This window comes from Sciurus carolinensis, chromosome 8 (assembly GCF_902686445.1).
Source record: "Sciurus carolinensis chromosome 8, mSciCar1.2, whole genome shotgun sequence".
In the NCBI taxonomy this organism is placed as follows: domain Eukaryota; kingdom Metazoa; phylum Chordata; class Mammalia; order Rodentia; family Sciuridae; genus Sciurus; species Sciurus carolinensis.
In genome coordinates, this window is record NC_062220.1 from 102502017 (window position 1) to 102523829 (window position 21813).

The following is a 21813-nucleotide window of genomic DNA, read 5'->3' on the forward strand; positions in this document are numbered from 1 at the left end:
GAAAAGAACTTAAGAAGACACAGTCATAGCAGTGGACTCCAGTTGGATAAGGAATAAAAGGCAGTCAAATTCCTTATTGACAGAATAGGTGTTTGTCCTATTTAGTTGAAGCAATGACAGGATTTAGGTAGGAGGGAAGGGCCGAATGTTCTGTTGAGATGGAAGGTGTGAGCAAAACTGAAGGGTATATTGAGCCAGAGCAAGCAGGTCAGTCTCTCAGGGTCCCCAGGAGGGAACACAGGTCTTTTGATACAGTGGAACCAGGATTACTTTCCTAGGTTCTACAATTTAAAATACTGTAAGTCTACTAATGTTAAACTTGGAAGTTTAGAGGATGGAGAATAGAGCAGGCTGAGGTGATTTTGTAGAAGCAATTCCTCATTGATGGTATTTGCTATCACAGGAACTCAGAGGTTATTCCATGGCTTCAAGGTTACTCATGGTCTGAATGAAGCCACAGAAACATGGAGACAGAGAGGCCTCAGCTCTCTGCATGTGGAGACATGCAGCCCCCATATCCACTTTACAACACTGGGGTGTCAGTGAGGGGCTGATCCCAGTAGAGATTTGCGTGGCAGACCAGCATTGCGGTGACCAGTATCATTTCCATGACGTTGCTAAGCATGCTGAGTAGTGGGACAAAGGTTTCAGAAATCCTTGTGTGCTGGAGATATCTTGAAGAGGAGGGCTGGAATTGTAGCTCAGTAGTAGAGCGCTTGGCTTGCACTTATGAGGCACTGGGTTTGATCCTCAGCACCACATAAAAAATAAATAAAATAATAAAAGGTATTGCATCCATCTACAACTAGAAATATTTTTTTTTTAAAGAAAGAAAGAAAAGGAATCAAATAACAGAAGAAGTGACAGGGGATATTTAAAATTGCCCCCTGTGGTCACAGTAATGGTCCTTTTGTGATGCCAGAACAAGGAGGATGGCCAGCCCCCATTCGGTTGCACACCTACATGTACCCAAGTCTGAGCCATCAATATCTGTGTTTTAGGATGTAGTACTTTCTATGTGCATGTTTTGTCATGTTTTCCCTGGCCTCAGTGCAGTTGACCCCAGCCTATTTTCTGAGCTACTGCCACCTTTTCCCAAGCCCTTACATGTCTTCAGTAGCATCAGCAGTCTCACCCTCCTGCCTGTTCTCCTAAACACTAATAATTCAATTTCTGTTAAATCTAGAAGTCAGGAAACTAGTGTGTGTGTGTGTGTGTGTGTTATATAACCCTCAGTGATTGTGAAAAATTGTATACGTTTTGTAAATGGGGCCTAGGTTGTCCCATAACCCTGTGCAATATTATGAAACTTACCTGATATGACTCAATGCTAATGTGACCTTGGAATGTGTATCTGCAGAAGCATTTCTTTAGTGCAATAGTGTGACCTATGCAAAGGGAGAATCCACTCGTGCCAGAAGTATAAGTCAGGCCTCTAGACCCAAGGAGAGTCCTCACCTGTGTACAGGGTGATTCTGTTTGGTTGCTGCTGCACAGTATAACATCACATGCAGGAGACTGACCTCAGGTGCCCTTGTCAGCAGAGGTGGAGTTTATACAGAAAAGTATCTTCAGAAGCAAACAGCACTCTTGGGGACCAGGAGCAAATGAAATTTAATATCAACTGCTTTTCCTCTCAACAAGGCAACAATCTGGGTATTGTGGCAAAGCTACAAGCTCTCAAGGGCCCCCTGAGAAAACCATACACTGTGTGCATTGTCCAGCTATCTTGTAAGCATCCCCCACCTCCACCAAAAGGTAGGACATGTGCCATTTTGCTTAAAAAATTTCTAGATTTTGTCCCTGAAAATCAAACTGTGGACCTTCCCTTCCTGGCATGGAGGACTTGGCACAGTGCAGATGACCAGGGTAGCGATGGAAACTTGGAAGGCACAGATCAGCAGGCCCATAGGCAGAGACACAGCATGAGAGGGTGTGAGGGGCAGTGTCATGTGTCACCTATTGACCATACAGCCATCACTCCCTTCCCATACTCCACAGTGCTAGGGATTGAACTCAGGGGCTCAAGCATGCTAGGCAAGCATTATACCACTGAGCTACATCCCCAGCCCAAGATTCACATTTAAATCACCAAACTTTTAGTGAAGCAGATGATTCTCCACAGTGTAGGTGGGCCTCATCTGCTCAGCTCATAGTCTATGAAGAAAGACTGAAGCTCCAAAGAAGGAATTCTGCCTCTAGCTGGCAGCCTCCAACTGTATCCTCACATGGGTCTGTCCTTCCCGGTAGAGTTTGAATATACCTGCCTAATTCCTTCAAGTCAGTCCGACAATCTCTCCGCCTGCCTACAGCCCCACTGACTATTTTTCTGGAGAACCCTCACTAGTATAAAGGGTTGGGAAAGTCACAGCCTGTGTATCCAAGGAGCAGGGGTTCTCAAGGATACTGAGCACATTTGTTACAGGCAGTGGGAGTTAAGTCCCTGGCAGCTGGAGATGCTGATAATCATGGAGAGAGGCAGCTTAGAAAACTGTTGGAATTTGGAGGTAATGGTATGAACTCCGTTTTGTATTATATATACATACAGATATAGAAAAAAACCCATGTGTGCACACATGCATACACACCCACATACTTTCTAACTCTGTGCTCACAGGACCTAGTGAAAAACACACAAGTATTGGTCCTCAATCCCAAATTCTGATGTAGTAATCAGGACTAGACAGGGACAGCATAGTGTAAGACTGTAGTGCCATTGTTCCAGAAAGCAAGGAGGTACCCTGAAGATGGGCTGTCTAGAGCACACGGAACCAGCTGGAACAACCCAATCATCTGAATAACTAATTGTATTGATCTATTACATCAACCTGTCAAAGTAGGAGCCATCAGTATGTATTAATATAGATAAGTATATGAGAGAGAAGGGTAAACTCTTCCTTACAGAGAATGCCAATACTTGTAGGAGTAGCAGAAATCAGTGGTCACATCTGTCAGCCACCCAAGGAGCTGGCATAAATAGACAGTCAGTGCTGCTGAAGCTGGGGTTCGGAGTATGAGGTGTGAGGAGGACACATCCTGTATCCTGTTTCCTCCTTACAAAGTACTACCACTATACTCACTGCCAAGAAGTTGGTTAGTTAAGGGGAAATGGCAGATAGTGACCTGTTGATAGTGATAGTGACCTGTCAGGTGACCAGGATTAACACACCTGATGCAGATGCTGCTCCAGATTGGAGCAACAAAAGAGATGTAACAACTGAGGTGGCCTATCTCCCATGGGGTCTGAAGTGAGTGGGTGTGGGCAGTGTTGCTCTTGGGAATGGGAGGGTCTAGTGGTGTGTTGGAGAATGTTGTGAGGGGGTGCTGAGGGATGGTGGGTTGGATCTGTGGCTCTTCCCATGTTCAGAATAGGTGATGACAAGATTGAGGGTTCTGTGGATGTGGAATAAATATACCAAGGTGTTAGCAAGCGGGGTAAAGAAGGGACTGGAATCCTTTGTACATTTCTGCAACTTTCTAAGTTTTAAAATATCTCAAAACATTATTTTTGAAAAGCAAATTATGACTAGTATCCTCCACTTGCCTTGTGTCTTATTGGTCAAGATGTGTTACATTTGGTGTCTGCTTTCCAGGTGATGTCCATCCTCCTGCATGGGGATGCTGCCTTTGCTGGCCAGGGCATTGTGTACGAGACCTTCCACCTCAGTGACCTGCCATCCTACACCACCCATGGCACTGTGCATGTGGTCGTCAACAACCAGGTACCTCCCAAGGATCGAATCAGTCTCTCCTGAGGGTTCTCTTGGTTGTTTAGAATATTCACTATTTCTAATTATAAAGATATGTCTGTTGCTAAAAATGGGTAACACAGAAAACAACTTTTTATTTTTAAATTAGAGAAATTTTGTTTAAGATGACATTATTCTTTTAAAATGTTTTGTTTAAGATGGCATTTTTCTTTTAAAATGTTTCCCTTTAGACCTATAGGAACCCAAGTAGCTGTTTTTCTCTTTAAGGAACTGGGATCCTATAATAGCTTATTATCCATTCTTATTTACCGTAGTATATGCTGTCTTATTTCACTAAGTATGATTTTTTCTCAAGATCCACTCATATTGTAGCATGTGTCAAAATTTCCTCCCTTTTTAAGGCTGAATGATATTGTAGTATAAATATACCTTATTTTGCTTATTGAGTCATCCATCAATGGATACTTGGGTTGTTTCTATGATTTAGTATTGAAAATAATGCTACTATGAACATGGGTATACAAACATCTCTTCAATATCCTACGTTCAGTTCTTTTGGTAATACAACCAGAGATGGAATTGCTGTGTCATATGATAGGCCCATTTTTAACTTTTTGAGAAATACTATACTATTTTCCACTGTGACTGTTCCATTTCACATTCCTACTAACAGTGCAGAAGGGTTCCACTTGTCCATATTCTCAACCTTTTTATTTTAATCTGGTTATTTTTTTCTTTGAGTTACAGGACTTTTCTATATTTTCTAGACATTAATCTTTATCAGATATACAATATACAGACCTCTTATTCTGTGAACTTTTTACCCTTTTAGTACCTTTTGTTGCACAAAATTTTTGTCATAAAATCCATTTGGTTATCTCTTTTATTGCCTGTCTTTAACATCGTATCCAAGAAATCATTGCTATATCTAATGTTATGAAGTTTTTGCCCTATTTTCCTCTAAAAGTTTTATAGTTTTAGCACTTAGGATTAAGTCTTTGAACTATTTCCAGTTAATTTGCTTGAGAGCAAATTCCATCCTTTTTAAAAATTTATTTATTTATTTGGTAGTACTGGGAATTGAATCCAGGAGGTCTCTACCACTGAGCTGCACCCCCTACTTTTTTTAAAATTTATTTTGTAAAAGGGTTGTGCTCTCTAAGTTGCCCAGGCTGACATCAATCTTGGGATACCCCTGTCTCAGCCTCCCAGATCACTGGTATATATTATAGGCGTACCTTTCTATTCCAGGCTCAAATTCTATTTATCATGTGGATTTTCATACTTTTTTATATGTGTATTGAACTATATTTTAAAGAAATAAACAAGAATAGAATAGGTAGAGATTGAAATCTTAACAGGAGAATGTTTTAATCTGGAAAAAAATTTTTAAAAAGCCAGACATGGTGGTGCATGATTATAATTCCAGTGACTCATGAGGCTAAGACAGGAGATTGCAGGTTCCAGCTAGTTTGGGCAATTTAGCAAGACCTGTCTCAAAATAAATTAAAAAAAAAAAAATTAAAGGGTTGGAGATGTGCCCCTGGGTTCAATCCCCAGTAGTTAAAAAAAAAAAAAAAGTAGTAGTCAAAGAAGAAAAAAGAAAAGACAATTCAGATGGATTGGAAACCCTAGATAGAAAAGTAAGTACAGCTGAAAAAGAAAGAGTTTTTCATGAGTCTCTAGACTCACATAAATCCCAGCAAAGTATGATAGCAGAATCTGTTCAGTAATCTCTTCAAGTCCAACAAATAGGAGAGGCACCAAAAACTTTAAATACTTATTTTAAGGAATAGGAATATGCATTCAAAGACCAATGAATCAATCCCTGAAAAAGGTTTGAATAAATTCTTGGTCTGGATGAGCAGGTGCCCCGGGGTTAATGTGTAATCCAGGCCTTGGCCATATCCTTATTATACCTTTGGCTTCTACAGTGAAGAAATGTGATTTGGTCATGGTATAGTTATGTGGTTTCTTATATAATTTAAAAATGCCTACTCAGAACTTTGCCTCACAGGATGGTGGTTACAATATGTGGTTCTCCCTGTGGTCCTGTTAACCTCAACAGTTTCGCCAGTGACAGAGGAAAGCACTCAGAAAGCCCCATCTATAGATGACCCAGAGTGTTGCTCAGGTGGTCTTAAACTCCTTGGTCTCAAGAGGTCCTCCTGCTTCAGCCTCCTGAGTAGCTGGGACTGCTGACATGCTAACCATGCCCAGCGTCTTTGGTTTTTGTTTTTGTTTTCATTTTTTGAGAATACTTTGGTATTTTTTATATAGATAATCATATGGTCTCAAATAGTTATATTTCTTATTTCCAGTATAAACTGGAAATAAAAATATGCTCTGTTTTTCTGTTTCATACCTTTTTGCACTGGCTAGGGACCTCAACACATTAAAGTGGGTGAAGAATCAACAATCCTTCCTAGTTCCTAATTTCTGGACAAAGTATTCAGTTTGTATTATGAAATATGGTGATAGCTATAGGATTTTTGTAGATGTCTTTTACTAAGCTTTTCCTAATTTGGACAATATTTATCATGAATGAAAGGTATATATTTTTTAAAATATATTTTTAGTTGTAGATGGACACAATATCTTTATTTATTTTTATGTGGTGCTGAGGAACAAACCCAGTGCCTCACACGTGCAAGGCAAGCACTCTACTACTGAGCTACAGCCCCAGTCCCACGGAATTTATTTTTGTCAGATGCTTTTTGATTTGCATTTCTCTAATGACTAATAATGTTTAACATCTTTTCATGTAGTTTTTGGCCATTTGTATGTGTTCTTTGGGTAATTCTATTCAGATATTTTGCCTTTTTGGAGGGGCATGTCAGGTACTAGGGATTGAACCCAGGAGCACTGTGCCACTGAACTATATCTATATCCTCAGCCCTTTTTATTTTTCATTTTGAGACAGGGCCTCATTAAATTACCAAGCCTGACCTCAAACTGGCAATCCTTCTGGCAATCCCAAAGTGGCTAGGAGTACTAGTATGCACCGCTGCACCCAGTATATGCCCATTTTTAACTTGGATTGTTGTTTTATTGTTGTGTTGTAGGAATATTTTATATAAATTGGGCATGGTGCATGCCTGTTAATCTCAGTGACTTGGGAGGCTGAGGCAGAGAACTGGGGATATAGCTCAGTGGTAGAGCACTCGCCTAATGTGTAAGTTCCTGATTTAATTTCTAGTTCTCCTGGGGGCTGGAGGGGGAAGAATTCTTTATTCTGGATATGATCCCATTATCAGGTATATGATTTGCAAATATTTCCTGCCATTCTTATAAGGGTTTTTAGTGTCCTTTGAAACACAATAGATTTTGTTTTCTAGTACTATGGACTGAATCCAGGGCCTTGTACTCTGCAGTTTTATTTTTTATCAAGCCCAGCTTATCTCTTTTTCCTTTTGGTGTCATGTCTAAAAAAGGTGTTTCTTGACCCACCATCACAAAGATTTACGCTAATGTTTTCTTCTAAGAGCTTTATAGTGTTTATCTGTTACGTCTATCTTCCTTTTTTATTTTTAATTTTTTTTAGTTGTAGATGGACACAATATCTTCATTTATTCCTTTTTTTTTTTTTTTTTAATTTTATTGTGGTGCTGAGGATTGAACCTAGTGCTCCACACATGCAAGGCAAGTGCTGTACCACTGAGTCCCAGCCCTATCTTTCTTTTTAAGTTAGTTTTTGTGTCTGGTACAAGGAAAGGGCCCAACTTTATTCTTTTGTATATGGATACCAGTTGTTCCAACACCATTTGTAGAAAAGACTGTTCCTTCCCCCAGTGAATTGATTTGGCACCAGTCACCTTCTTAAATAATGTAGTTTTAGGTCTTCATAAATGTGGAAAATTTTAGACATTTGTCCCCTCTTTCTAGAACTCTAGTGACTAGAACATTAGGTCTTTCGTTAACAGTCCCACAGGTCTTGCAGTTCTATTCATTTTTCTTTCTTCTAATCTGTAGTTTGATTTTCCATTGCTATGACAAAATACTTGAGGCTGGGTACTTATAGAGATAATAAGTTTATTCAGCTCACAGTTGTTGTGGTTTTTTTTTTTTTTTTGGTAGTGCATTATAGTTATATATAATAGGTTCATTTTGACAGTCATACATGCACAGAATTTGATCTACCTCATTTCAGTACCCAGTGCCCCCCTTTCTCCCTCCCCTTTTCCCTTCCCCCATTCTCCTTTCTCTACTCTACTGGTCTTCCTTTCACTTATTTATTTGTATATTTATTTATTTTTGTGGTACCCAGAGACACTTAACTATTGAGCCATATCCCCAGCTCTTTTTTATATTTTATTTGGAGACAGTGTCTTGCTAAGTTGCTTAAATCCTTGCTAATTTGATGAGACTGGCTTTGACTTTGTAATCCTACTGCCTCAGCCTCCCAAGCAACTGGGATTATAGGCATGCACCACACCTGGCTTTCATTTACTTTTGATTGATTAGATGCACATAAAGATGCTGTTCTCCATGTGGCCTCATTCTGCTAGGCAGTTGTGCAATCTCTCCTCAGCCTACTATAATAACACTCATGCTGTTGAGGGGTCTGGGGACCTAATGACCTGATCACCATTGGTGTAGGCCACAGTTGGCCTTAATTGTCAATGGTAAAACCAATTTGTTGAGGAGGTTTGATGGTTGTGTTTTGTTTTTGTCATGCTTAGTTGAAGCTTGTTTATTGTCTAAACATTCCATGTCTAGACAGGCTGTCTTTTCCCTGGTCCTTTGTTCCTGTTGGTGTTTTCAAGACACCCACTTTTCTAGCACTCAGTGGGAGATAATGAGGCAAAAAGAAAACCCAGGAAACAGATTCCTAATGATCTGTCGTCTTCTGTCCAACATCAGAGTATTATATTTGTTCTCTATATGATGTCCAGGGGTTTTAGCTATACTTAGCAGGAGGGATAGGATAAGTACATCTGCTTCTTCATCTAACAGCCATGAAGGGTCCCTGTGAGAACTTTATAAGTTCAATTTCTATAGTAAATAACAGGATTGTGTAGACTGGCTGTTTCTTTTTCTTCCCCCCCCCCCCCCCCCCCCACTAAACTCTGATGGTTTTTATTTTTTAGGAAGTGTATCCTTTTCCTTTAGGCTGCAGGATTTATGGGCAGAAAGTTTGTATTAGCCTGTTAAGTCTATAGGATCTGTATGTATTAGTATCCCTTCTCACTCCTGATTTGAGACATGTCTTTGTCTTTTCTTTGTTAGTCTGTTTATAGACCCATCTTTTCCCCCAGGAACAATCTTGGTCTCATTGCATTTCCTCCTTTGTTTTCCTGTTTTCTATTTTTTTTATTTCTGCTCTTTGTTATTCTTTTCCTTCTATTAGTTTTGGGTTTGATTTTTGTCTTCTCTGAATAGTTTCTTAGATCATTGATTTGAGACCCTCCTTTTGCAATATTAACAATTAAAGTTTCTGAAGTCAGACTATGCAAATACAGTGGAGGACCTTGGTTTGTCCACCTTTTTATGATAACAAGTCATGTCTTTTAGTTGGGTATAATTGAGACTGCATGTTAGGATGGCATAATGTCCACAAAATATCTGAGTAGGAATGACAGAAGCTGGTCATATGTAGCCTAATTCCTGGGACACACAAAAGCTGTTCTCAAATGCTAATGATTCAAGTAAAGAATATGATGAACAAGGTCATTGCCAGTGAGTGACAGATACTTCAAAGCAGATTTCAGTTGAATGAAAGTAAGAACCTCCAGCAGTCAGACCTGTTCAGCAGGAAAATGTGCTCATCCTCCTTGGAAATGTTTAGTGAACAAGTTGTCAGAGTGAGGTAGGTGGAGCTTCAGCCAGGGTTGAGAGGGTAAGTCATTTGGTTCTAAGGTTCTTTCATGTCCTGAACCAGCAGTTCCACTTAGCAAGGTTTTCCTACCAGCACACCTCAAAAGTATACTAAGAGTTTTTAGTAATGTACTGGTAGTGACAGTCAAGGACAGAGCAGTATTTAGAGGACACTTCCCATTATCTGTGTGTGTGTACCTACCCATAAATATATGCTTGAAAACAGCTCAGAACAGTAGTAGATATTAGAGAGGTGTTCTGGGGACTGTATTCTCACCCTCTCAGAGCTCTTTTCTTTTCTCTTATGCGCCTGATGTAAGTAAGGCATATTGTGACACTAACTCTCCTGTTGTAGGCCCTCCTTTCCCTGAGTACCAAGACCTAGATGAACAATGGTGGCTTTGGTACCATTGACTGAGACTGTTCAGGCTCTCTTACATGTCAGGCTCTTTACATTTCTTAATGTACTTATCAATGTGTGGTTATTGCTAATCTTTTCTTCACTCAGTATGAGAAAGGAGAGTATTTAAAAGCAATTGACATGACTATAGAATTCATAGACCTTTCTAAAGAGTAGTTTTGTTAATATAGCCTTTTTTCTTTTTATGCAGTGCCAGGAATTGAACCCATGGCCTCACACATGGCTAGGCCAGCACTTTACCACTGAGCTATCCCCACTGCCATACCATTTATATTTTCTCTGTCTCTTGCTTTGACTCATTGTTTATGCGATTGTTTGGGGTTAGGAAGATCCATACAGGAGAGGAAGTGACTGCTTTGCTGAGGTTCTTGTTTTTCTAAAATCATACATAGAAATTTTCCTTCTAGAAATCTGTTCAAAGGAAGCTATCAGATACTCAGTATTCTTGTAGAAGACTGTTGGTCAAAACCATAATTGTATTACCACAAATGTGGTACAATAACATTGTTTGTGTTAACCACTATTTTACTATGTGTTAATCACTACTTTACTACTAGGCTATTTTGTTTTTTGTTGGTATTGGGGATGAACCCAGGGGCTGTCAACAACTGAGCCACCTCCCCAGCCCTTTTTTACATTTTATTTAGAGAGAGGGCCTCACTAAATTTTTGAGGCTGACTTTGAACTCATAATCCTCCTGCCTCAACCTCTGGAGCCACTGGGATTACAGGCATGTGCTACCACGCCTGGCACCAGGCTACATTAAAGAATATAGAGCTAAGTTTCAACCTGAATGAAACATAAATACAAATGTTAAGCAAAAATCAAGTTGCAAAGGATTTATACAATATGCAGAATGTGATATCATATATAAGGAACACAGTGTGTATATCTGTATGGTTTTAAAATATGGAACTACTCTTCAGAAATGTCAGTTCTGCGAAAGAACAAAGGCAGCAAAGGAGCCTTTAGCATTTACGTGAAGTAGAGAGATGTGACAACTAAACATCTTTTTTCCTCTAGATTGAGGAAAAGTAGCCAATAATGCAAACATTATTTGAAATGATGGAATGTATGATACCACATGAGACTGGATTACGTAATGATATTATATAACATAAATTGCTTGAGGCTGAGCTTCTGGCTAGGTAAGAGAATGTCCTTATCCTAAATGGTTCAGGGAAAAGGAAGGTGTATGTGTGTGAGAGAGAGAGCATAAATAATAAACAAAGGGCAAAATGTAGACTTTGGTAAATCTAATGAAGAATATATAGGAGTTCTTTGCAGTATCTGTTCAAGTTTTTCATGAGTGAAGCCATAAAAATTTTAGACTTACCAACAAGCCAAAGAAGATGCTATGTACTACTTATGTACATATGAAATATAAAGAGCAGCTCATGGAATGTCCTCCAATTTCAGCAGAGGAAGTCCTGTGGCTCAAGCTCCAGCAGAAAGGTATAAGAAAGGCCCAGAAGCCACTATGGCAAAACTGTTAAGATTTATGTTGAGCAATGAGTTCACTGGTGATCAACATAGTATTATCAACTTTATATTTGAAATAAAATTTTTAAAATGTAGTTACAAAATTATGAATATATAATTAATTTTTAGTATATCTGAGTGGTAGTGAGTATTATGAAGCCTATATGTGTTCTTTTTAAAGAAAAAAATGTTCATAGTATTAAATGAATCAAGTACAAAATTATGGAAACAAGATTCAAAACTTTAAAAAGTGTGTGGGTGTATATGTGTGTGTGTGTTTACTTACATAATTATGCATTCAGAGAAAATAATCTGGAAAGGACAATGTCCTCTAACCTACAGAATTATAGGTAACTTTAAGATTTTACACTACCTTCCAAATTCTTTATGTTGAACATATATGAATTTTGTCATCCAAATAGGGAAAAACAAACAACTTAAAGTCAATGGCCATTTGGTCTCACTCAAACTTACCAAGCAGGAAATGCAGGCCATGCCCAGCACTATCTGTCACCCATGCCAGATGTCCTCTTGACAGGCCATGTGTTTCTTACAGATTGGCTTCACCACAGACCCTCGGATGGCCCGCTCCTCCCCATACCCCACTGATGTAGCACGTGTGGTGAATGCTCCCATTTTCCATGTGAATGCCGATGACCCCGAAGCTGTCATGTATGTGTGCAAGGTGGCAGCTGAGTGGAGAAGTACCTTCCACAAGGATGTGGTTGTCGATCTGGTAAGTGATGCCAGTGTGAGAATGTCTAAGGAAAGCATCACCTACCCACTTTCTATTAGTACCTGAGTCACCTCAGGGCTCTCTAGTACCAGGCCTCATATGGGATCCTTCTAGCACCAGAGTGTTCGTGCCAAGCCCCATACCCAAATACTCTCCAGGTAGGAGCTTTGGGGGTGAAGAGGACCATTAATGGGCCCATCTGGTCCTTTCAGGGGACTGCATGGTGAATAAAGAGTTCACACTCCCAATCATTCTCCTTTTATGTCATTTGATAGTCAAAGAAACTCTACTGTGTGAAGAAAAGGCTCCTAATTCTAGAGGAAACAAACTGAGGGAGCAGACACTTGGCTTATTGGTATCACATAGTAAGATAGGGCAATTGCCCCTCTAGTGCTTCTTCCTGAGTCTAGCCCTGATATCTCAAGTCTTCTCTTTCTACTTTAACCAGGTATGTTACCGACGCAATGGCCACAACGAGATGGATGAGCCCATGTTCACACAGCCTCTTATGTACAAGCAGATCCGCAAGCAGAAACCTGTGCTACAGAAGTACGCAGAGCTGCTAGTGTCCCAGGGTGTGGTCAACCAGCCTGAATATGAGGTGTGTCCTGGCAGGCCAAGGCAGTCCCTACTTTAGGACCCAAGTGAAAGCATGTGAAATATATTACCACTGTAGATTTCAGTGCATAACTTCTTGGAAGGTCTAGAGAACCAAAATGCTTTACAAAGGAGATGGGCCTTCAAAGGAGTGTTTTGAGGGTAGAGAAGGGTGTTCTGGAGATGAGGTAGTGGCTGCCCAGTAAGTTTTCTCAGTTGATACAAATTATGTGGGGCGAGATGTAAGTAAAGGGTTCACTTTGGTGAAGGGCCCACTGAGATCTAGACAGGAATTCTGGCAAAGTAAGTGCAGGCCATATGAGAAACTGTGAGATGATGGAGCAGACCAGGGCCCATAGAGGACAGTTGCCAGCAACATAGATCAGGAGCCCAGTCCTACCAGGGCAATGTAGGAACTGTGTGAATTAGACCAGTTCTTAAGAATGTGGGTGTCAGAGCTGGGTGTAGTGGTACACACCTGTAATCCCATCTGCTCAGTAGGCTGAGGCAGGAGGATCATAGGTTTGATCATTCACAGCCTGGGAATTTAGCATGACCCTATTTCAAAATTGAAAATATAAAAAGGACTTGGGATATAGCTCAGTGCTAACACATCCTGGGTACAATCCCTAGTACTCAAAAACAGCAGCAAACAATGTAGAGTCGGGGGCTTAGAGTCAGCAGGATCTTCAGCCAGCAAATACAGGGAAGAAACTATCAGGAATGAGAAGAACAGAATGTTGTAGGTTGCCCACAGATCTTAGAAAGGCTGTGCATTTTGTGGAGGAGCAGGCTTGGCAACTGGTGAGTATGAGGATATGCAAGGGTGTGTGGACAAGGTGCAGGGGTGCAATGGGCATGTCAGACTGAGATGTGGTGGGCCCGTGCAGTGGGTGTGTGCTGTGCTCTTGTGACTTCCTGTGCCTGACTCTCCAGGAGGAAATCTCCAAGTACGATAAGATTTGTGAGGAAGCATTTACCAGATCCAAAGATGAGAAGATACTGCACATCAAGCACTGGCTTGACTCCCCCTGGCCTGGTGAGTGAGGAAACAACCCCCACAGATAGACTCCTTTGAGAATCTGATGGGACCATTAAACCTCTTCCCAGCAAAAAATAACTCCCACTCTCCCTGTGACTGTAACACACAGTGTATGTACCATTGCCACAAAGCCCCCTGTGCGCCCCAGGGTACTCTCTGGGGAACATGGTCCAGTCTTCACTGTCTCTCACTCTGGGTCTCTCAGTAGTCTTGTGCTTGCCATAATTTATTTCCTGGAAAGGAGCAGCACTTCCTCTGATCTGTTCTACAGATGTTCCTTCCAAAGCAGGTGTTGTGCCTCAGCCTGTCCTTGCTCTCCTAGGCTTCTTCACCCTGGATGGGCAGCCTAGGAGCATGTCCTGCCCCTCCACCGGCCTGGAGGAAGATGTTCTGACCCACATCGGGAATGTGGCCAGCTCTGTGCCTGTAGAGAACTTCACCATCCATGGAGGTAAACAGTGCTACACTTGGCCCAGGCAGCACCTCTCATGCCCTACAGAGACCCACCGCATGCAAGGCCTGCATGATATAATTTACCCACTGCTCTCAGCAAGGTCCTGCACTTGCTAAGTAGCAAGGTAGAGACTGTGAAGTCACCAGCAAATCAGGAAACCTTGACACTGCAGGTGAAAAAGGTTCTGTGCTTATTGGAGCATAGAAAGTGAGGTGGCCACATGGCCTGGGCCTGACGTTCTGTGAATACTATATCTCGCCAGGGCTGAGTCGGATCTTGAAGACTCGCAAGGAGCTGGTGACAAACCGGACTGTGGATTGGGCTCTGGCAGAGTATATGGCATTCGGTTCACTCCTGAAGGAGGGCATCCATGTCCGGCTGAGTGGCCAGGATGTGGAGCGGGGCACCTTCAGGTACCATTTAGAGGCTTTTTTACCTTTCAGTGTGAGAGATGGAATGGAGGGGCTCTGGTGTTTATTCTCCAGAAGAAACTTTTTTCCAGTAAAGTTACTGAGTCCTGGATATTTAGTCTGCCTTACCTTTTCCCTGATGTGTTATGGATACTCCTGTTAAGTACTAGGAGGGGTGCCACTCTGCAATAACCAGCAGACACCAGGTTGTCACTGATGGGTCTGTTAGTGCTGCATCTGTCAGTTGGCTGACAGAACAGTGTTCCTGCATATTAATCCTACTGTTCTGTTTCAGCCACCGCCACCATGTGCTCCATGACCAGAATGTAGATAAGAGAACCTGCATCCCCATGAACCACCTCTGGCCCAATCAGGCACCATACACTGTGTGCAATAGCTCACTGTCTGAGTATGGTGTCCTGGGTGAGTGCCCACCACCCGCCTCTTCCACAGTCCCCCTTGCCTGGTGGCTGATGTCTAAGTCATGTCTTTCTTTTGTCTCTGCATTACAGGCTTTGAACTGGGCTTTGCCATGGCTAGCCCTAATGCCCTGGTCCTCTGGGAGGCCCAGTTTGGTGACTTCAACAACATGGCCCAGTGCATCATTGACCAGTTCATCTGCCCAGGGCAGGCCAAGTGGGTACGACAGAATGGCATTGTGTTGCTCCTGCCTCATGGCATGGAGGGCATGGTAAGTCCCAACTCCTTCTCACCAGACCCAGAACCTGGGAGGGTCATGCTTAGGACCCCCTAGACTCAAGTGCTCTTCTGGCATTTTCCACCCATCTTAGTTGAAAATGCCACTTTGGAAGGCAAGAGTGTCTCATCTGGATGCGAGCAGTATATGTGTCCATAGATGAGCAAGACCCTTCCCTGCAAGACATGCAGGCATCCAAGGGGTGCTTGGGTTCCTCCCCATCCCCACACCTGTGCTTTACCAGTAGGAGGGAGAGGAATTGAATGAACTCTGCCCTCAGGAGAGGAAAGAATCAGAAATAAGCTGATGAAGGAAGAGAAACAACAAGTACAGCAGATGTCAGCATATGAGAGCTCCCAAACTCACTTGTGTGTCTGGTTCCAGGGTCCAGAACATTCCTCCGCCCGCCCAGAGCGGTTCCTGCAGATGTGCAATGATGATCCAGATGTCCTGCCAGTGAGTATAGTAGGGCCTATTGCTCTGGGGAATTTGGTGGGGACCTTGGGAAGGAAAGTTAATCTGGTTGTCCTGAGGTGTCAGACCTTGGTTTGGTTGTCCCTTTTCTGAGTTTAAGTAGGTGAACCAGTGTGGCCTCATGCCTGCATGTCTCCCTGAAATGAGAAGCTTTCTCAAGGCACAGAAAATAAAGGTGCAAGGGCAACTTTCCATTTGCCTCCTTCTATTGCTGAAAGCACAGAAATTGCCATGCAGATAGACTTCAAAGGAGAAAACTTCAGGAGAGCATTTTAAAAAGCTCAAAGAAAGGGCTGGGAGTGTACTCAGTGGTAGAGTGCTTGTCTAATTTTCATGATATCCTGGGTTCAATCCCCAGTACCACCACCCCCAAAAAAAGGTGCTCAAAGAAAATTATTGGAAGTCAGTTGTCAGGAATATTAGAATTGTCTCCTAAAATACCATCAGTTCCATGCTTGGCCTTCAGATGGCTACAGTTAAATGGGGCTAAGACTTAGGGTGTGGAGATAGTCCTGCTGAGCTTGCTCCACTGTGCTCATTAGTGTCTCCTTGAGCCTCCAGGTGAGTTAGGTACCTGAGAGTGGAACTGTGAGGCCTCCTTGCCCCCATGAGACCCCAATCCCCACAAGTGAATATGCAGTGCTATTACCTGACCTCTGACCATTCCATCCACTCTGCAGGACCTTACAGAATCCAACTTTGACATCAATCAGCTATATGACTGCAACTGGGTCGTTGTCAACTGCTCCACTCCTGGCAACTTCTTCCATGTGCTGCGACGGCAGATCCTGTTGCCCTTCCGGAAGCCGGTCAGTAGCGGAGTTGCCCTCCTTTAACCAGGTCTGGCCTCAGAATGACCCAGGGCCCTAGCCCAGCTGTATTGGCATATTACTCTGGGTTGGTTAGGTGGTGCCTATAAAGGGAGCATGAACGTGATGTGGTGTCAGGGACCCAGACCCCCTTGTTACTTTCTCTCTCTCTCTCTCTCTCTCTCTCTCTCTCTCTCTCTCTCTCTCTCTCTCCCTCTGACCCAGGCCCCCCCTTGTTATTGCAACCCAGAAGAAAAACTCTCTCTCTCCCTCTCTCTCTCTCTCTCTCTCTCTCTCTCTCACACACACACACACACACACACACACACACACAGAGCTGATTCCTCACATGCTGCTGAGCACAACATGCAGAGAAATCAGAGCAGGGTATAAGGCCCAATGCATTGGGGAGAAGAGATGTGTGAGCAGGTCTCATAGGTATATCTTGAGTGCTGAAGAGAAGTGAGCTCCTGTAGGGTCCAAGGGAATAGAGGGGCCCCAGGAAGCAGTTCCGAAGCTGGATGTCAAGGGTGAGTAGGAACTACATGGGGGCCAGTGGAAAAACTGATCTAGGAGGAGAAAAGAGTGTGAAGAAAGGTCCAGGGAGAACCCTGCCGTCCTAAGATACTGTAAGGGTGAGGAGTGCAGGTCTGAGGCTTGCAACTCAAGTGTCACCAGCAGCCTGCAGAACAAGGGATAGGACAGCCTGATGCTGGGCCTCTCACAACCTTAAATGAACTGAGGTACATTTGTTCTGTGATTACTAAGCAGAGGCTCAGAGCTTTTTCCTAGAGTCCTGGGGGCTCAGGACAGGCTCAGTACTGCCCTGGAGAGAATGAACACCCATTGAGGGGAGGTGAACAGCAGAGAAATGGGTTGTCTGTTTTTCTCTCCTCTGCCTCTTCTAAGTGAGGCTCCGTTTAGAACTGGGAGACAGATTGTCCTGTGGATCCTGAAGGTCATAGCTTAGGTGGCCTTTGTTTTTTACTTTCCTTCTAGAATTTTTTGGAGGCCAGGAGACATTGCTGGGAATTGAATCCAGGGGAACTTTACCACTGAGCTACATCCCCAGCCTATCTTTTATTTTTATTTTGAGAGAAGGTCTTGCTAAGTTGCTTAGGGCCTCACTAAGTTGCTGAGGCTGGCCTTGAACTCGTGATCCTCTTGCCTCAGCCTCTGAAGTTGCTAGGATTACAGGTGTACACCACCATTCCCAGCTTGCTTCTAGAATCTTTACGACCCAGTGCATCATGAGCCTATTCTGTCTTTCAGTTAATCATCTTTACACCCAAATCCCTGCTACGTCACCCCGAGGCCAGAACCAACTTTGATGAGATGCTTCCAGGTAGGTGTGAGGGGAATGGGCATTTTCGGGGAAGGTTCTTTGCTGTTCTATTGGACTTGCGGAGCTTTTATTTATGAAGCTCCTTGAGGTTCTTGATGCAGTTTTGGTCAAGGGGTGAAGACTTAGTGCCCCAGGACTGCACTTAAGTGAGTCTAAGATTATAAGTTAGGGCTGCTGTGCATGGCCTCCTCCATCAGCTCAGCCCAACTCAGAGGTCCAGATCTCAAAGCAAGCCCTGTCAAACAGGAAAAGACATGGGAGGTGGGTCTGTGAGTAACACACCAGCAGTTCTGGGATTGAACTCGGGCACTGGACCACTGAGCCACATCCCCAGCCCCATTTTTTATTTTATTTTATGACAAGGTCTCACTGAGTTGCTTAGCACCTCACTTTTGCTAAGGCTGACTTTGAACTTATTATCCTCCTGCCTCAACCTCCTGAGCTGATGGATGGGTTTACAGAAGTGTGCCACCATACCCAGCCCAAGTCTGTCTTTTTTTTTTTTTTTTTGAAGTATGTGTGTGTGTTTATATAAATATGTGTATATATATATATGTAAATATATATATATATATACACACTTTTAAAAAATTTTTGTAGTTATAGGTGGATAGGTGGACACAATACCTTTATTTTATTTCTACGTGGTGCTGAGGATGGAACCCAGGACCTCACGTGTGCTACGAGAGCGCTCTACCACTGAGCCACAACCCCAGCCCCTAAGTCCAAGTCCTTTTTTATTAAATTTTTATTGCAAGACAAGATCTTGCTAAGTTGCCTAGCCCTCAAATTTGCCATCCTCCTCCCTTGCCTCCCTAGTAACTAGGGATATGGGCATGCACAATTCCTTTTCTATTTAAGGGTAAACACTATTCCATTCTATGGATATATCACATTTTGTTTATCTATTATTGATCAATGAATACTTGGGTTGCTTTCATATTTTAGCTCTTGGGAATAATGCTGCTTTGAACATGAGTATACAAATATTTCTTCAAGACTCTGCTTTCAGTTCTTTTGGGTACATACCCAGAAGTGGCATTGCTGGACCATATGGTAATTCTATTTGAGGAAATGCCAAACTGTTCCACTGTGGCTATGCCATTTAGCGTTTCCACCAGTAGTGTATAAGGAGTCCAATTTCTCCACATCCTCCCCAATATTTCTGTTGTATATGGTTAATTTTTGGTTTATTTGTTCATTTGTTGTTTGATTTTTTTTTTCCCCCCAGTGTGCTATATACTTGTTACACACAGTGTGCTTTGCAAAGTACTTATGGTCTGAGCAGATCACAGGTATCAGAGGCTGGTGAAGTGGAAGCATCTCTAACTCTCAGAAACCATCTGGGCATCACAAGCATAGCCCTATCTCATATACATATGGCTCATATGAATCTCTCTTCATATACAGTTGGACATGCCCTGGAGAGGGGACCAACCTGTCCATGGGAATTCTCTTACAGGAACCCACTTTCAGAGGGTGATCCCAGAAGATGGCCCTGCAGCTCAGGCCCCAGACAAAGTCAAGAGGCTTCTCTTCTGCACTGGCAAGGTGTACTACGACCTTACCCGAGAGCGCAAGGCAAGGGACATGGCAGAGCAGGTGGCCATTACAAGAATTGAGCAGGTGAGGGCAGGGGACATGGCATCTGGGTGCTATTGTCGGTCCTCTGGGCTATCAGGGATCTGGTGCCTTCACAGAACATTATTTAGTGAGATGGGGAATCCTTGGTCCTTGACCTTGCTCACCTAGAACACTGACTGCCCCTTCTGAACATCCAGCCTCCCCTTGCCTGACCCTGCCTGCTCTCTGAACATCCCTTTTTTTCTTTCTTTTCTTTTCTTTTCTCTTTTTTTTTTTTTTTTTTTTTGGTACCAGGGATTGAACCCATGGGCGCTTAACCACTAAGCCACATCCCCAGTCCTTTTTTATATTTTATTTAGAGATAGGGTCTCAGTGAGTTGCTTAGGGCCTTGTTAAGTTACTGAGGCCAGCTTTGAACTTGCCATTTTCCTGCCTCATCCTCCGGAGCCACTGGGATTATAGGCATGTGCCACCATGCACAGCTGAACATCCCTTTCTTGATCTACCTTGCTCTCTCCCAGCTGTCACCATTCCCCTTTGACCTCCTGCTGAAGGAGGTGCAGAAGTACCCCAATGCTGAGCTGGCCTGGTGCCAGGAAGAACACAAGAACCAAGGCTACTACGACTATGTGAAGCCGAGACTTCGGACCACCATCGATCGCGCCAAGCCTGTCTGGTGAGCAGGAAAGCCTATAGGACCTTCCCTCAGGCTGGTGGGCAGTTAGCCTGGGAGCATGCTGGAGAGGGAAAAGTGGGAGGGACCCACTGGTGGCCACTTCCTTACTGCTCCCTATCTCTCAGGTATGCTGGCCGGGATCCAGCAGCTGCTCCAGCCACTGGCAACAAGAAAACCCATCTGACAGAGCTACAGCGCTTCCTAGACACAGCCTTTGATCTGGATGCCTTCAAAAAATTCTCTTAGACGCTCCAGGGGCTTCTTGGGCCACAGACCCCCCCACATCCATGATGCCCATTGCTTCTCAACTAAAGAATAGTGCCTCAGCGCTGCCCACACCTCTGCCCCTCTCGCTGTGCCGCACACCACCACCCCTGCCCTGCTCTCATAGGAATTAGGCTGTTGTCCCCCTTGAGTGCTTTGCTACCCCCCACGCCAGTTGCTGTCCAGCCTGTGCTAACCTCTCAAGCTGAGCAGCTTTCGTGGAGGCAAGGGGAACAGGAGAAGGAAAGGGAACCCCCCAGGATGTCTTAGGGAGGGTCAACTCTAATCATGCCCCTCCCTACCATATCACCTCCCAGGGCAAAAGCAGGACCTCAGGTGACTTCCCAGGGTGCTGGCAGTCTTGGTCACCCAGCAAGGCACAGATCCTACACTGGAACTTGGAGTTGCTTTGCTTGCTGGGGCCTGGCCTAAGAAGTCACAGAGAAACCATAGCTGGCAGAGTTTTTCAGGGTGGGCCTCAGCTGTGAGATGAGGATAACAGGGCAGTGGGGGAGGCCTCAACCTGACCTGGCACAGTGGGGTTCAGTTGAGCTGTGCAGTGACCATCTCAGCTGCCCTTCCTTTCAAAGGTCATGGGCTGTGCATGGGGGCCATGTCCTACCCACCCTACCTGGGGCCAGGCAGCCCCTGGAGCCCACAGACTCAGTGTAAGCCCCAGAAACCCTCTTGGGTCCCACAGTCAGGGCGCTGGCTGCTGCTGCTGGTCTTGCTGACTCCCAACTTCCTCATCTGACCCCCTACCCAAGCCACTCCACTTTCTTTGTGCTGTTTCCCTTAAACACAATGGAGACTTTCAGTGCATCTTTTTCTTTGCTGTGCCAAAGCAGGTCCGAGGCAGGAGAAGGGGGATGGGTGAGGGCAGGGCAGGCCAAGAGGCCAGCTGCCCTTTGTCCCTCACTTTGACCTTCACAGGGACAGATCTGATTTATTTATTTTGGTTAAAAAAATAATAACTTTGCATTGCATTGGCTTGACCCATAAACTAAGTTATCCATTGACTGTCTGCTGTTGTTTTATACACTCCGACTTCTCCCCAGGGAACAGGTTCAGCCAGACCTCTCCTAACCTGCCTGGGTAGCAGCCCCTCCTTAATGGATGGGGACTGCCAGTCACCACCTGCCCTGCTTCACAGTGTGCCAGTAGCCCTGCACAGTCCCTCACAGGCATCTGTGGCCATTGTCATGAGCAAGGTGTGGATAGTTGCAGCCTCTCTGAGCCTTCTTTTCCTTGGATCCATGTAACTTACTCCACCTAAACAAAAAGTACTCTGGGCA

At 43.7% G+C, this 21813-nt stretch overlaps 1 protein-coding gene across 5 annotated transcripts in view; it reads left to right on the forward strand.

Moving 5' to 3' along the window:
- Positions 1-21538, forward strand: part of Ogdh (oxoglutarate dehydrogenase) — a 78775-nt gene extending 57237 nt beyond the window's left edge. For all 5 annotated transcript variants that reach the window (XM_047561675.1, XM_047561678.1, XM_047561679.1 and 2 more), the window contains 14 exons: positions 3594-3722; positions 11987-12166; positions 12615-12767; positions 13700-13802; positions 14128-14256; positions 14522-14672; positions 14965-15092; positions 15182-15360; positions 15751-15822; positions 16521-16649; positions 17922-17994; positions 19457-19620; positions 20100-20254; positions 20380-21538. In XM_047561675.1, coding sequence (XP_047417631.1) covers positions 3594-3722; positions 11987-12166; positions 12615-12767; positions 13700-13802; positions 14128-14256; positions 14522-14672; positions 14965-15092; positions 15182-15360; positions 15751-15822; positions 16521-16649; positions 17922-17994; positions 19457-19620; positions 20100-20254; positions 20380-20500 — 1866 coding nt within the window. In that variant the 3' untranslated portion in view covers positions 20501-21538. The remainder of the gene's footprint in view (positions 1-3593; positions 3723-11986; positions 12167-12614; positions 12768-13699; positions 13803-14127; positions 14257-14521; positions 14673-14964; positions 15093-15181; positions 15361-15750; positions 15823-16520; positions 16650-17921; positions 17995-19456; positions 19621-20099; positions 20255-20379) is intronic.
- Positions 21539-21813: the final 275 nt, after the last annotated feature.